Genomic DNA, 16995 nt, shown 5'->3' on the forward strand with positions numbered 1-16995 from the left:
TTTCAGGCTGAGATTTCCCATGACAGGTCTCCGCACCCTTCTAGTATTTTTTAATTTTCAGCAAAAACAGAACTGTTGCTAAAAATTAAGTATGGGGAAAATACACAGTTTTGCCCATATTAAAATATTATAACCATTTCACTGACAAGCTTGAGCACCTCTAGGCTTTGGAGCAGGGATTTGAAATTTGGCAGTGTTTTTGCCCTGCTGACAGGGATGTGCCTTTTGGCATCCCCATAAATATCCATCCAAATCTGGCCACGCTATGAGCCTCCAAAATCACTGTTCACACGATCAGTAGACTGCTGTTAGAGTTTGGCAGCTAAATTCTCTAAGGAGTCCAACTGTACTGTGCATGCTCTGTCCCAGAGTAGCAGGGACCGAGCAGGATTCCCCCTACAATTGCTCCTCTCAGTTGCCAGGATCCATTGTGATGCCAGGCACAGGAAACAAGAGCAGGGAGACTCGTGTGTTCTCCATGTGCCCATTCTGGTGGCACTCAGGTAGCAGGAGAAGCAGAAAGCATCTTGACTGGAATGCACAGGGATGAGGAGCAGAGAGATGCAGCCAAAAGAAGCTGCGGGGCAGGGGAAGACAGATTGTAAGGGACACATGCTAGGAGATAGTGATAGAAGGGGACAAGCAAGAGACTCTGTAACCACTAGAGAACCTAGGATTCCCAAGCCTCAACATTCCTCTTTCTAGCAAAGTTGTGAAATCTAGTGGCAAAGTGTGTGTCTTCTCCTCCTACTATTGATGATAAGGAGTAACTGGTAGCAATAGTAGGTTAAGTTCAAGCAGTAGATGTTCTTCTTATGATCCATGTAAGGGTCAATTTGTTTCCACAACAGAATTTTTGAATTTCAGTTTGCCTTTTGGCGGAATTTTGAGGACATATGCTCAACTTAATGGCATTTCTCTCTTTGGATGCAATATGTTAACCTCTGAATGCCACATCCAATCAACGGGTATGGGAAAGAATAAGGGGGAAAGCAAGAGGACCTAGTGTGATCTGAGGAACACAGCCCCTGGCATGCTGAGGGACACACACAGACTCTGGTATATGAAAAAATGGGGGACCCTACTATGGGGGGGGGAGGGCATGAGGGACAGAGCCCTTGTTATGAGGGTGAGGTTGAGCAGCCTGCAGCAAGACCCCGAAGTACAGGGGGATGAGATGGTGGCACATAGGGAGTTCCTGGGGGCAAAAAGAGGAATGCAAGCAGCCCCTGGAGTGGACAATACACTACAGAAGCTGCTAGCAGTACTAACCAAATGCCCTAGGCCCAATTTGTCCCCCTTTCCCCCTTCTGGTTTTCAGATCTTCACCAAAGCAATAAGGTTCTTACCCTCTGATGGATAGAACATGCTCTGAAATTCTAGACTGAATTCAACCTTCAAAAGTTATTGCATTACAGCCAAATACAGAAATGTCACCAAGCTTGAGTGTAAGGCTACAAAGGCTTGGCCAATTAACATCACAGTAGCTCCTAGAGGACCCAACTGAGATAAATTGCTATGGAACTAGGCATTGCAGATACACCTAGTAAGAGACAGTACCTGCCCCAAGGGTAAAAAGAAAAGTGACAAAAAGGGTGGGAGAGACGTGTCATCCCCATTTTACCGGATGAGGCACAGAAAGATTAAGTGACTTCCACAAGCTATTACATGAAATATGTAACAAGGCCATAAACTGAACTCAGATCTGATTTTGGTGCCTTAAGCACAAATCCATCATCCCTCTGAAAGATGTGTTTTCAAACACACACAAACTGCTGTCACCATTTTAAAATTAAAAGTGATTCCTCTTAGGTTTCGAAGCCCATCTGCACCCACATTGGACAGCCAAAAGGGGAAAAAATATGTCAGCCTGAACCTTTAATTAGCTGCTCCCGCTGTTTTAGCAGGAACGAGTGGATAATGCTGGCTGACATTTCCACTTTTTTGGTATTGCTTTCAGCCATAAAAATATTATTGGATGAATTCAAAGTTTGCACCATTATGGAGAATTAACAACAAATGTCAAAGCTGGATTATATGAATATTTCTATTATAGTAGCATCTACCCTCCCCAAATCAGGATTGGGTTTCTATTGCGCCAATGTAAAATTAGCCACAATTTTGATTTAGTTATATCTTTCTCACATTGTAGTTTTCAATATACAAAATACACATAACACAACAATGTGCTTTTTTATTGGTCTGCTACAGCAAAAATTGGAGCAATAAAACTTGACTGAATATGAAGTTTTAATGGACTATACTATTATAACTTCTTGCTAGTCCCTCCAAGAACTGATGAGGAAGTGACGGATATATACCAGTTCAACATCTAAGCCTTCCCTATCAAACTAGAGGAAGCAGTGAATGTATCTGCCTTATATTTTCCTTCAAGAATCATTAATTCACCCCTCTCTGGCAGGGCCCATATGTACCACTCTCCAAAATTAACCTTCCATTTTCAACAGGAAGCTGCAGAGCCGGTGTGATTTTTGAAAATTTCGTTCCTTGCCCTTCATGCCCACTCATCTCCTTCCAAATGAACCATCAACTCCTTAAATCATCCAACAACCAACATGTTATTTTCATTCTAATATGAATGTTTAACATGCTAAATTGTTTGAAGGGCTACAGTAATCTGAATCTGATTAGCTGTCATTAATCTACACTGTAAGCCTCTTCACCAATCATAACTTTTTTCCCCTTTTAAAAATGTCTCCCCAATAGGATTTTTAAACTCAGCCATGATGAGGAGCTCAACACTAAGAACCCACATATCCTTCAGCTGGGAGACCACGACCATCATTATACTATGAATTCACCTGAGTGAACGCACACCACACCACACCCACCCACCCCCTGCCTGCGTGATTCATTCTGGCATACAGGCAGATAATTTAATTCTTGTAAGTTTCAACAATCTGCCTGATCAAAAAAACAGACAGGCCAGACAGACATGTAACACATGCCCTTGATAAAACCAGCATTCTGGGTTTGATTCCGAGGTTAAGATATCAGCTGTGATACAGTCATTGCTCTAAAGACAGGAACAACTAGGCTCGTACACACACATCCTGTGTAAAGGAAGAGCCCATGCCTGATACATCTTTTTTCCGTAAGTTAAGAATTTTGTATACTGACCCCATACACATATTCATCTGTAAGAGAGTATATTTTAATTTTACATTTGTATTAAACTATTATAAAAACTGTAATAGAAATTGGATTTTCAGGGTAGCTTTAACATTAGATCCATCAGCCTGAAAGAAAAGCCCTTGTTTGACCTTGGAAATGTTAAGACTGTTTCAACTAACCTCATTTAAATTGATCCCCCTTTAAAAAAAAAAAAATAAAATAAAAACCACACATCTTAAAGAGCCAATGCAGAAGAAGCAATTGAAAGGGAAATGGTTTATTAGTTTTGTCAACCTAAGCCAAAGAACATTCACTTGTTACTGCTCTCATCCCTTCCTAGCCAGCTGTTCCATCATGTCCTATGTAAATTTATCTAACCGTAAAACAGAGTTACAGTTGCAGATGATCATGATATGCCACCAGGTATTTTGGTCTAAAGAATGCTTTGCCAAGGAGGAAACAAGGGGAAACTTGCACTGCCGTTCTCATGTTACGGCTGAATGTCTTAGGATTTCAGTCCAGAGCCATCAATCTGGCACCTTTCATAAACAAAATTACTTTTAAAAATAAACATTCAATAGTCATCGATGGTCATTTTAACTAACTAAGGACCTGACCTCATTGTTGTTACTCAAGCAAAACTCCCACTAATGTCCATCCATTGGACAGGGCAGAGAGAGGTAGATCAGGGGAGGAGCCAAGAGGGGGTGAGAAACCTGGAGAGCACAGACTGGGACTAAAACAAGGAGCCGGAGTGGGGGAGAGACAGGATTGGTACAGGGACAAACTAGAGGGAACAGAGCAGAAGGGGTCACGCTTGGAGTGGGGGGAGGGTTAAGAGTCTGTGCCCACTAGAGAACACTCCCTTCCCCAGCCCAGAATCGAACACAAGATTCCTGAGTCTCACCATTCCTCTGATGTGCACAAACACCTTTGAAACCCATTGACAAAGTGTCTCATCCCCCTCTAATGGCTTGTACATAGAGGATTACAACCTACTACTACTATGAATTACTCTGTTAGCTCAAGTGGCAGAGGTCTGCACGGTGTAACTGAAGTTCCAACCCTGCTGATGATCTAAAGTAGATGTCAATATGATGCCACATAACGGAATTTGTTTTTTCTTGTGTGCATGCGTTATATCATTGTTAATTATATGATCACATGGACCCTGTCTCATTCAGAGCACAGGATGGATGGTACTCACTTAAGGAGTAGCTATCCAATATTGTGTGTCCTCCTCATTGTTTATTGTGTGGCTCCATGCCTTATTCACTATTCAAACCTTGGTCTGAAGACAGAACTATTAATTTCTTCATGGGCTTTTCTGTGGCACTCCTCACTATAGAATCTAAGTGTTTCACAAACATTAACAAATTTATTTTCATAACACCCCTGTGAAGTAGGAGGGTGGTATTATCCCCATTTTACAGATGGGGAACTGTGGCAGTGGAAACTTTAGACGCTAAGGTCTAAAGTTTCCACTGGTTTGGGTTGTCAATTTGAGACACCTAGGACCTGAATTTACAGCGTACTTAGCATTATATAGCACTTTATATATTCCAGCAGAGCTCCCACTGATTTCAGTTGCAGTTGAGAGTGCTCAGCACTTCTGCGAATTAGACCAAGAATCTCAAGTCAGGTACACAGAAAATGAGGAATACAATTTGTGAGCACCTGTAAAAAGTTTGGTTTAAGTGACTTGCTCAGCATCACAAAGAAAGTCTGTGGTAGTGGCAGGGCCAGAATCCAATTCCCCAGGAAAGCATTCAACTGCCTCTGCCATGACTCCATACTTTCTCTTCCTGCAGTCCCCTGCCTCATTCATCACACACCTTCCAACTTCTGCAACAAATGAGGCAGGAGTCCTGCAGACAGCAGCCTCCTTCACTACACAACCTGATTCATCCCCACAGCATGTCCATTCTATGGAAAAAATAATGTGTGATCATGAAATAAAAAGCAACAGAGGGTCCTGTGGCACCTTTAAGACTAACGTATTGGGAGCATAAGCTTTCGTGGGTAAGAACCTCACTTCTTCAGAAGCTTATGCTCCCAATACATCCGTTAGTCTTAAAGGTGCCACAGGACCCTCTGTTGCTTTTTACAGATTCAGACTAACACGGCTACCCCTCTGATACATGAAATAAAAGACTATCAAAATTCATACATAAAAGGGGGCAAAATTAAGGTTGCATGGGCACTCTTAATTCTGGCATTTCCTAACTTTGAGTTCTTGACTTTGCAATCTTAACAACATTTAACAGGTTTGGGTTTTGTTTGCTTGTTTGTTTTTGGTGTGCATGTGTAACAAAGCAAGACAGAGATTTTAGGGGGTTCTATGCTCCATCAGAGTTTCTGAGGGAGTGGATGGAGGAGGGCAATTAGGATGTGGGGTAAGTAGAAGGGTGGTAAGACAAATTACTTCCTCCAACAGCCCTATCCTGACTATTAGGTTCCTGTCCTAATCCTTGCCTATATATCCAAATTAATACTTTTCTCCCCCCAACTCATTAAGAACTCACTTGGAGCTGCGGAGTCAGCTCTCAGGGCGGGGGCAGCACACGGAGACCCCCTCCTCAGGGGCCACAGGAACATGCCAGCCGCTTCCGGGAGCAATGCGGAGCGAGGGTGGACAGGAAGCATGACTTAGCCCCACTGAGCTGCTGGCAGTGGCCAGGCCCCAGGGCCCTTTTAAATCGCCCAGGCCCTGGGGCAATTGCCCCTCCCCCCACATTGGCAGGCCTGGCTGCAGCCCAGAAATCCCCACGGCCACAGCCCAGAAATCCCATCTGAGCACGGTTGAAGTGCATGGCCCTACCCAGAATGAAGTGCAGGAAGCCAGGCCTGTCTCCTACGGAATCCAATGGTCCAAGGGAGACCTAGCTAGGTTCAACTCCCAATTCCATCACAAACAATCTGTGCAACCCTGGGCAAGTCACAGTCTCTCTGTACCTCAGTTCCCTACCTGTAAAACGGTAGTGATAATACTTCTCGGCCTCAGAGTGATGAGAGGATAAGTACATAAAAACTGCAAGATACTCAGATGCTATGGTGATAGGGGTCCCTTAGATACCTAAGACAGATGGACTAAAGGGGTCGAAGGCACAGTCCTCCTTATAGCCACGACATATGGATTTTCCATCACTTAAGGGATGGATTACCCTGTACATCCAGGAGATGCGACAATGAAAATCTTGATTAAAAATGTGGGCATTTGAGGTATAAAGTTACTTTTGTATTTTTCAAAATTATACAGATTTGAAGACTAAATTTTCTGGGCAAATTATTTAAGATCAGCAGTCATATTTGCCAGTTTCAGCAAGGTCTTTTTTTTTTTTTTTTTAAACTTTGATAACCAATTAGTATTTTTAACATGCTCTATATCAGCTCCCGGAAGAAAAGCCATAGCAGAAAGAACTAGAAATATGTCTGTGGTCCTTCAATCAAAAGAATTGTCAGTTAATTAAAGAAGAATGTATGTAATCCCATCTCCACTGTGGAAAAGAGGATGACAAAGAGAAGATTAAAATACTTGTCACAACTCCTAAAACAAGATCATTATTTCCCAATGGTGTCTAATTTTTTAGATTTAAAAATGATCATATTTAGCAGTTCCAAGTACATTTGCCTTAGCAACAGTTGGCAAGGCAGTTATTGTAACAGTAGTTCTATTTAACAAACATGCCTTCACAGGGCTGTGTTATAGACAACTTACCCTTTGAGCCCTCTCCTTTAACTCTTGATCTTGAGCTAAAAAAGCCTGCATCTTCTTTTGGACATCTACAAGCTTTTCAGGGTTGATTCTAATAAAAAAGGAAAATTATTTTACCTTTAGAAAATGTATTAAGAAGCCCATATTAAGTTCCCAGGAGTACATTTTCATTCCATCTGTATTATTTTAAAATGCATAAAGCTATCGCTACTGTGAACAAGGTTTCGCTAAAATCATGAAGATCAATCTCCTTAAATGAATAATGCAGGCAAGGCAAACAGGAACTTGGACCTTTGGATCCAGAGAACAGATTGTTGAGAGGAAAAAGTTTTTTTTAAAAGGTAAAGCCAAAATTAATATTAAAACACTTCAATTTATAAAATGTAGAGAATGAACTCAGAACCAGAGAAGGAAATGTAATGTATTGTACTAATATTTTATTCCAAGATAGCACCCTTCACGAGAAGATCTCATAGCATTTTTCAAAGCTTAAATAAGACCCAATACCCTTGAGAGGTACCAGTAAAGTTTTTCTCTATTACAGGGGTCAGCAACCTTTCAGAAGTGGTGTGCCGAGTCTTCATTTATTCACTCTAATTTAAGGTTTCGCGCGCTAGTAATAAATTTTAATGTTTTTAGAAGGTCTCTTTCTATAAGTCTATAATATATAACTAAACTATTGTTGTATGTAAAGTAAATAAGATTTTTAAAATGTTTAAGAAGCTTCATTTAAAATTAAATTAAAATGCAGAGCCCCCCGGACTGGTGGCCAGGACCCAGGCAGAGTGAGTGCCACTGAAGAAAAAGCTTGCATGCCACCTTTGGCACGCGTGCCATAGGTTGCCTACCCCTGCTCTATTATATACATTTTATAGATGGACAAAACTAAAGAATATTGAGATTATGTGACATAAAAGTATCCCAAGATCTGAACTTAATGAGATAAGCCACAACTGCTTTGTTACAGCAGCCTCCATTATACCTAGTGAAATGTGTGTCAGCCACCTAACGAACTGCTTTACTTTTCTGTTTTCATTCAAGCTATTAATAGTTTGATCATTTAGTCTTTGCATTGCGTTCCTTTTCCATCTACCTCTATTCCCCACCTTCTAGTCCCAGGCATCTGTACCTCCCAGGCTCCTGAATAGCACAGTTAGATATGCTTCAATTAGTAGGGGAAAACGGTCTTTTGACAAACTTCACTATTTCACTCAAGAGGTTCTAGATCCAGATGACATTACTGTATGCCATCTGTTTACGCAGCACTGTACAATAAATGATAGGCCCTCCTCCGAGAACCCTGCTATCAAGAATCAGACATTCTCCGTATAGTGATTAAGTCTGTCTGGGCAACAAAGCTTTGATAAAAATCCTGTGCAAAGAAATTACACTGTTCTACAGCCAAAATGCTTCTGAAATAAATGTAGTCAAACTTTACTAATTCTGGGTCACTGAGAACAAAAATGATGCTTAAAATTGTTGATTGGCTCTAGTTTTCAAGATATGCTATTGGGTCAGTATATACGACCCTTGACTTGGGAATGGCAGAGGATAAGTGAGTTATAAAGGGAAGGGATCTCAATTTAACCCAGAAATGACTAAAATACATCTTTGACTGGATCTATGTATAAATCTATGACTGGGTTTGGACAGTACTTGCTTTTTAGGCAAAACAATGAATGATGCAATCTGAAGCTGGTATTGCGTCATACATAATATGAATTGCATCATGTTATTCCTAGAAGTCATGGATGATGCAATCATAACGAAGCTTACATCACTCTGCTGAACAAATTGCCCTATATCAGCTCTAGAAATCATACAGTGTCGTGCTCTTATTTGCCAGTGTTTGATTTTACAAAGGGACACATTTCTGTTTAGCCAAAGTGAGCAGAGATGCCTCGTACTTGTGTGAACAGTGCAGATAACTTCTGCTATGTTTGTGGTGAAGTGACTTTTGCATCACAAAAGCGCAGTATAACCACTATGGTTAAGAAAGCCTATCACCTTTATTTTGGCTGCAAAATTGGAGATCAGGACAAGAGGTGGGCCCCACACATATGCTGTAACGCTTGTGCAACAAATCTTGGCCAGTGGTTGAACAGGAAAAGGAAATCTATGCCTTTTGCAGTGCCAATGATTTGGAGAGAGCCAACAGATCATACCAGCAATTGTTACTTTTGCATGGTGCCTCCAGTTGGGAAAGGTGTGTCAAAGAAGAAAAAGTGGACTGTGCATTATCCAAACATTCCATCAGCTATACGCCCAGTACCCCACGGAGAAGGACTGCCGGTTCCTGATGCACCAGAATCATTCTCACTTGAGTCAGAAGAGGAAGAGGATGAAACTTCTGGTCCTGAACCATCAATGTCACAGGACCCACATTTTCTCTCATCCTCCTCCTCTGAACCACACCTCATAACACAAGGTGAACTGAATGACCTTGTCAGGGATTTGGAACTACCCAAGAGTAAGGCAGAGCTGTTGGGCTCCAGACTACAGCAGTGGAATCTCCTGGCAGGTGATGTTAGGGTTTCCATGTTCCGTGACCGTCAAAAGGATCTTGTCCCATTCTTCTTCATGGAAGGTGATCTTGTAGTCTGCAACAACATCGATGGTGTGATGGCAGCCCCCAACATCGTTCACGATTCAGATGAGTGGAGACTGTTCATTGATTCATTGAAGACGAGTCTTAAAGCTGTTTTACTGCATAATGGCAATGTTTTGCCATCAATTCCAGTTGGTCATGCAGTCCATATGAAGGAAACCTATGACAACATGAAACAACTTTTGAGGTGCATAAACTATGACCAACATCAGTGGCAGCCTTGTGGCGATTTGAAGGTTGTTGCTCTCTTGCTTGGTCTGCAGACTGGATACACAAAGTACTGCTGTTTTCTCTGCGAATGGGATAGTCGTGCAAGAGATTCCCACTACATCAAGAAAGATTGGCCACTCTGACAGTCATTGGAGCCTGGGAGGAAAAAAGTGTTCAGCATCCACCACTTGTTGAATCACGGAAGATTTTGTTACCACCCTTACACATCAAGCTGGGTCTGATGAAGAACTTTGTCAAGGCCATTGACAAAACACAAGCAGCTTTCAAGTACCTCTGTGGAAAATGTCCAAGGTTAAGTGAAGCTAAGATAAAGGAAGGTGTCTTTGTTGGTCCTCAGATTCGTGAACTTCTTCGAGATGATGAATTTGACCATGCACTGCGTGGCAAGGAAAAGACGGCATGGAAAGCCTTCCAGTTAGTGGCAATAAATTTTCTCGGAAACAACAAGGCAGACAACTACAGGTTGTTGGTGGAAAACCTCCTCACGGCATACAAAAGCCTTGGTTGCAACATGTCACTAAAGAGACATTTTTTGCATTCTCATCTAGATTTTATTCCACCAAACTGCAGAGCAGAGAGCGACGAGCACGGCGAGCGATTTCACCAGGACATTGCAACAATGGAGAAACGCTATCAGGGCAAATGGAGCCCATCAATGCTTGCAGACTATTGCTGGACAGTGACAAAAGACGCTCCATTTAATGAATACAAGAAACAAGCCAAGAAGCGCCGAGTAGACACTGAATAGGACTAAGCTATGTATATAATAGTTTTTTGCCTTTTGTTTCATAATAAATTTTATTTATATAACCCTTTTGCTGATTTTTAAAGTGTTACATAACCAGGACAGGTGAAATATTATCATGTAAAGCAACCATAAACACATGAAAAGATCTAGGTTTACAATTTATGATTAAAACTCTACTCTCTACACAATATACATAGACATAAAATGTAAAAACTTTAATATCTTAGAAACAGTAGCCAGTTGTTTTAATTGTCATATTTGAATTCAGCACATCAAAATACATAATAAATAGCACATTTTATCTCTGAAGCAGACGACTTCTCAAAAATTGTAGACCAGTGTTATATATACTAACCTCTTCTCTGGTAAAGTATTGTTGCAATCAGTAACTGTGCTCTTCTTTTGAGAATAAAGATCATATTAATTTACAAGGACTTCTGAGCTTTATTGAGTTACCATTTTAAGTACCACGCTTTATCAGAACTGGGTAGCAGAAAGCTGCAGTGTAGCCAAAAGCTATTTCCAGATTATACATACACCAACTCACTGTAATTTTAGATAAAGGCTGCATAGCTGGGTGGTAAGCTCCAAGCAGGCATAAATACTAATTTGGTTTGTACATGTAAAGGTATAAAACAGATATTGTTATGAGGAAAATGTATGTTGGTGCACTGAATCATTCACAGAAATCAAATTAAAGACATGGAAAATGCAAGCTCTTTTTTTAATCCAACTGCAAGTAAAACATGCAGTTTAACGGTATCTTAATAAAGCAACACTGTCACAGAATCATCATATGCTACCTCTGTCAAAGAGGACTGAAATCGCTCACTAAGCTTTGGTAACTTACTTGATTTCATTGACAGGTACTTTTCTCTGCGACAGTTGGTGAACCATGCCTTTTTCTTCAGAGGGAAGCAGTACTAACAAAGCTTCACCACCTTCTTTGTACCTGATGAAAAGAAGAAAAAGAAAAGCAAGGATCTTTGATTAATGGGTTTAAAAAAACAAACAAAAACAAAAAAAACCACACACAAACACTCAAAAGGAATCACATATAGCAAGTTTAACAAACCTTGATCCTCATACCATCCCCAAGTAGTAGGCAACTATCCTCATTTTGCAATGAGAAAACACGGGCAGACAGGAGACATGATTTGCCAACATCACAGATGGAGTTAGTTGTAAAACTAGGGATAGAACCCATGGGAGCCTGGCTTCCAGACACAGATTTATGTCATTAGGCCATACCGCTCTGCACATGAGGGATTTCTGTGGTTATGAAACGTACAGTGTTATAGGATCCAGTTATTTGTTTCAGCTTTTAGTCACTCGTCATTCATAACGTTAATTCGCAACTCCTTGAAAGGCCTAAAGGACTGGAAACCTACTACAGTCTTCATGTGGAAGATGGGCGACACCTGTTAAGCTCAGCACATGTGTAGACTGTTGGCTGTTTTATATATATTTTCTCTGTACTACTTTTGTCTTAAGTAAAAGTACTGTGCTTTGTGAACAATGGCTGGTTACTGGTAAACGCTGGCAAAGCCCCAGGGAGGCAGCAGAATTGTAGGCCCTGGACTAAAGTCAAACCTGCTGGGAATTAGCACAGTGAGTTGCAAGGGAACTGCAAAAAACCTAAATCTCTGGTCTGAAGAGAAAAGGATGCAGGTCCCAGCCCACAGAGAGGTGATGGTGAAGGCCTGAGACTTAAAGGGGAGCCCTTGAAGGGGCAGAGATGCAGCTAACCCCAGAGTTGTGACATATGATCATGGCGGGATCGCACTTGTATGTGCTCCAAATGTATCTAATTCTTACTGAAAGACTAGCTATTTAGAAAATTCATCAAGGTATAATTGAAAGAAAAGCCAGAAAACAGTAATGAACTGAAAGATATTAGATGCCAAACAATAAAAGCAGAGATTGATTGTCAGTACGAAAACTGGATCTAGGATTCTCTCTTCAGTATATTTAATAGGTGTTTGGGATGCAGTCAATTTGGTAATTACCCAGATTTATGTTTGGCCGAAAGCTCAGAACTCCTACACTTCATTCTTAACGTCTCCTACTTGTTGGCTTCCTCCTTGGAGTAAGTCTATGTTGCTTCCTATCTTATAACTAATTGGAGGGAGAGGGGTAGGTGGAGAAAGAAATAACTATCACTGTAGTAAATAAACAGTGTGGCTTACAAATCCCGCTAAAAGAGATATAGTGATCAACTAGCACCTGTATTTTCCAAGTCTACCTTCACCGAAACAAACATTAAACATATTTAATTCAACTAAGACAAACAAGTTTAGCAACTGAACATAGTATCTACAGTGCAACAAGGGTACAGATTACTGGGAAAATTCCTGTACAAGATTCCCCATTAAATACACATCAGTCCAATTACACTGTCACAGGCTAGCTGGTCTTTTAAGGCAAGCCAGGCTCAGCCTTGTCTGTCACCTACCAGCTAGCCCCCCGCAGATGCTGATATGGCAAGATAAGATAGTGACCCCAGCCATGAGAGGATCAGGAAAAGACCATTTAAACAGAGCTCAACTCAGAGTGAGGAGACCCCAGAGAGAGGAGCCAGAAGAGTTCTCTCTCTGGGAAGGACCTGAAAAAGCCAGACTGGAAAAGACCCACAGGGAGCTGGGTAGGCTCATGTGGAGGAAGCCCTGAAATAGGCCCCACAAGCAGCAGAGTCTGGGGAAGGGAAGCAGTGTAAAAAGCAGGGGAGGAACTCCGCAGGAGCAGGTTAGGCTCCTATGTGGGAAGCCCTGAGGTAAGACCTACAGGGATGAGTGAGATGCTCAAGGAAGCCTGCCAGGAGGAAGTAACATAGAAGGTATGGAGAACTTCAGTGTAGTCCAAGAGGGACAGAAGAATGGTTTGTTTGGACTCTTAACTGGACTTTTTGTTATCCCAGAAGGGGGCTGAACTTTCATGAGAGATGGCCGGAGGGCCAGGCCATGGAAGATGCAGAGAGTTAAGCCATCGCAGGGCCAAGGAAGTGGCCACTAGATAGCTCCAGAGACAAGGACCTCTTGCAACACCACCTCTAGGCACAAAGGTCCGCTATGGCGGTAAGAACAACCCATTACAGATTTATTTCAGAAATGTATTGAACTGGGACAGAATCCCATGAATGCTAGTAAATAGGGGTCAACAAGGAAAAATAGTGGGTGATGGCCAAACAACAAAACAAAACAAAGCCATTGTATAAAGCAGCACTAGAGGAGTGGAGCTACTCACAGGGATGTCTTTAAGTAAATAGCTACCGTAAGCCAGTAAGTAAATTGCTATCACCAGCAGCAGCCCATTTAGTCCTGTCCTTTTCCAAATTTTACTTTATTATAATATTTCTCAACTGATGTGTATCAAAACATTTATCACCTATGTAACATGTTATCACCTATTTATCACAAAACATTTATCACCTATATCACCTATCCTGTGTTTTCTTCTTTATTCCCCTTTGCCTTATTTTTCTTCTCCTTCTATACTAGAGTATTTCTTCATCTATTGTTGAGTAGCTGGTTTGCCCTCTATTTTTTCCTATACTGTGCACTAGTTTTCCCTCTACCTTTAGCTCACTCTTACCATTTCTTCTGTTCCTACATCTATCCCTCCTTTCCCCTTTATCATCTTCATATATACTTTTCTTCCTCTCTCCCATCAATTCCTCATTCTTCCTCTCAGCCCATCACATTCTCTACTGGGTTTCTCTACTGGGCCTCTCCTCAAACATATTCACTCTCCTTTCTGAATTCTTTTCCCAGTATCTCTCCCTTTCAAAGACCCCTCTCCTCAGATTCATTCTCTGGTATACCTTGGCCCCCTATTCTCCAAAGAGCCCAAAAGAGGATGAGAAATTAAGGAAAGGAGGTATATGGGGTGAGGGGACTCTGTAGGAAAAGGGAGGATGTGATCGGATTGTCTTTTCAGTGAGAAAATATATAGGAAAAGAAGACTGGAACATGAAAAGGTGATAAATGGGATTCTCAGTTATGAGGACTCCAACAATGGCGAAAGGGGGAGTCCGATGTTGACTAGAGAATGGAGGTGGGGTGAGTAGAACTGGTTGAGCCAGTCTCTGGAATGAAGCTTTGTGGGCTCAGGCCAATAGCCATTGAGCATCAGGCAGTAAAGCTGACGGTGAAAGAAAAGCAGGCAGTGAGAGGAAGAGAGGCACCTGGTACAAATATACTGTGGAGTGGGCCCCATTCAATTCTAATCTAGAAGTGGCTCTGGTAGTTGAGAAACTTGTTATTTTCATCCAGATATATGACTGGTTTAGAGTCAAAAAGACAGTGGCGATAGACTGAATAAAGAGAACTCAAGGAAAACTTTTACTAAGATAGCATTTAATTTGCAGCCAACTGGGTATGAATGGACATCCTCAGACTCACTAAAATAGCATCATATGAAAATCATTAATGAATCTTGAGACAGGGCCCACATTTTTCAGAAGAAAGCACATACAATATTTCATTTAGTAAAAACTGCATCCCAAAATAGTTTACAAACTTTAATACCCAAAAGCAAACAGTATTATAAGCAACACAAGTAGCAATGACTATAATTAAGGTTAGCCAATGCTTTCCACTATAACACGCTGATATTAATTTTGCTTATAATTTTGTCAACCTTTATTATTTGTTTGTACAGATTTTCTGTGCTGGGTATCTATCTCAGGCTGAAAATTTGGGGAAGTTTCAGCAAAAATGGATCAGAATGAGATGTAGGGGAAATAGGTTGTTTTGCCCATTTTAAATTCCTACAACAGGTTCATTGAGATGCTCTGGAGTACAGACTAAGTTTTCAAGTGGCAGCTCTTTGTAAGGGACGGGCCATTTGCGATTCCTGTGAAAATTCATCCAAATTATGATCTTCTGGAAATTTGTTTGCACATGCTCAGTAGAGACTTAGAGTTTGGCAGCTAAATTATCAGAAGATTCAGCCTGTAGTGCATATAATCCAACCAAGGACTGTAGGGGCTGAGGATTTTCCATGCCAATACTCCCAGCAGCCACAGGATGCTGCAGCTTTGGGTACAGGAACTGAACTGGGAGACATTCTGGTGCTCTGAATGCACCCATGCAGCAAGCAGGAGGAGGTAGAACCAACCGGACTGGAATGCAGAAGAATGAGGAACAGAAGGTGGTGGAAGGGGTCTGGCAGCTGAGGTAGGGAAGGAGGCCTCTGGAGTAGAAGGAGTAGCAAACAAGATGTCCCAGGAAACTATAGGCTAGTTAGTCTCACACTGATTCCAGAAATCACAGAAAGATCAACTCAAAGGATAGTAGCATAATTAATGCCAACCAACATGCTTATGGAAAACTGATCTTGTCAGACAAGCTTGATATCCTTTTTTGTTGCAATTACGAGTTGGATTTGACAAAAGTAACTTGGAATAATATATTTAGATTTCTATAATGCATCTGACTTCATCCCAAATTGCTTTCTGATAACAAAATTAGCACTATGCAAAATCAATGCAGGCCATATCAAATGAATTAAAATTTGTTAACTGATAGATCTCAAAACAGTTTTTAAATTAGGAACGCCCAACGGTTGGCATTTCTAGAGGGGTTCTGGAATCTGTTCTTGGCTCAAGACTTATTTATTCAATCTCTGTATCAATGATCTGGAAGAAAACTGAAAATCATTTCTGGTAAACGTTGCGTATGACAAAATGATGGGGGCAGGTCATTTATACAGACTGACCAAGGTTGTTTGCAAAGATGGGAGCATTTGAACAACAAGCATTTTAACAGCCAAACACAAGGTCGTACATCTATGAACAAAGAATGTAGGTCACGCTTACAAGATAATAGGCTGTATCCTAGAAAGCAGTGATTCTGAAAAGGACATGGTTAATTTCAAAGTCATGGCTCAAGCTCAACTATTTATCCATCAACTGAACATGCGCTCCCAATGCAATGTTGTAGCTAAGAGGGAGAACATGCTCCTTGGCTGTATAATCAAGGAGGAGCAGCATTGGCATTACTAGAAAACTGTGTCCAGTTCTGCCATCCTGACTTCAAAATATGTATAACAAAAATTGGAAAGGACACAGAAAAAGAGCTATACGAATTATTTCATATCAGGAAAATATGCCTTATAGTGACAGACTACGAAGGTCAATCTAGTAAATTTATCCAAGAGAAGGTTAAAAGGTGATTTGATCACAGTCTACAAGTACCTATATGGGGAAGAGATTTCTGATTGTAGATGGCTCTTTAATCTAGGGGACAAAGATATAAGAAAGTTCCACAAACTACCTTAATTCTGGCATTTCCTAACTTTTGAGTTCTTGATTTTGCAAGAGTAATGTTTTAATGCAGTTTTGTGAGTATAATAATGTTTAAGCTACAAATAACAGCAATGCCAAACACACTGTATAGTGAATAAGTTGCCTTTCCAGAAACTAGAAATATATAGAAGGTGAAAAGCACACACTGTGGAAATTTTATTAAAATCAAGTGTTAAAACTTGGTCTCCATAGATTATGATTATTTCAAAGTTTAAATTAAATCTTATAGAGCCTTTAGGCAGGGAAATAGT

At 40.9% G+C, this 16995-nt stretch overlaps 1 protein-coding gene across 1 annotated transcript in view; it reads right to left on the bottom strand.

Moving 5' to 3' along the window:
* DDX10 (DEAD-box helicase 10) overlaps positions 1 to 16995 on the bottom strand; it is a 308585-nt gene that overhangs the window by 254190 nt on the left and 37400 nt on the right. The window contains exons 10-11 of the mRNA XM_034758827.1: positions 11288 to 11389; positions 6854 to 6941 (exon numbers count right to left, since the gene is read on the bottom strand). Of these exons, the coding sequence (XP_034614718.1) occupies positions 6854 to 6941; positions 11288 to 11389 (190 nt within the window). The remainder of the gene's footprint in view (positions 1 to 6853; positions 6942 to 11287; positions 11390 to 16995) is intronic.

The sequence above is a fragment of the Trachemys scripta genome, chromosome 1 (genome assembly GCF_013100865.1).
Source record: "Trachemys scripta elegans isolate TJP31775 chromosome 1, CAS_Tse_1.0, whole genome shotgun sequence".
Lineage (NCBI taxonomy): Eukaryota > Metazoa > Chordata > Testudines > Emydidae > Trachemys > Trachemys scripta.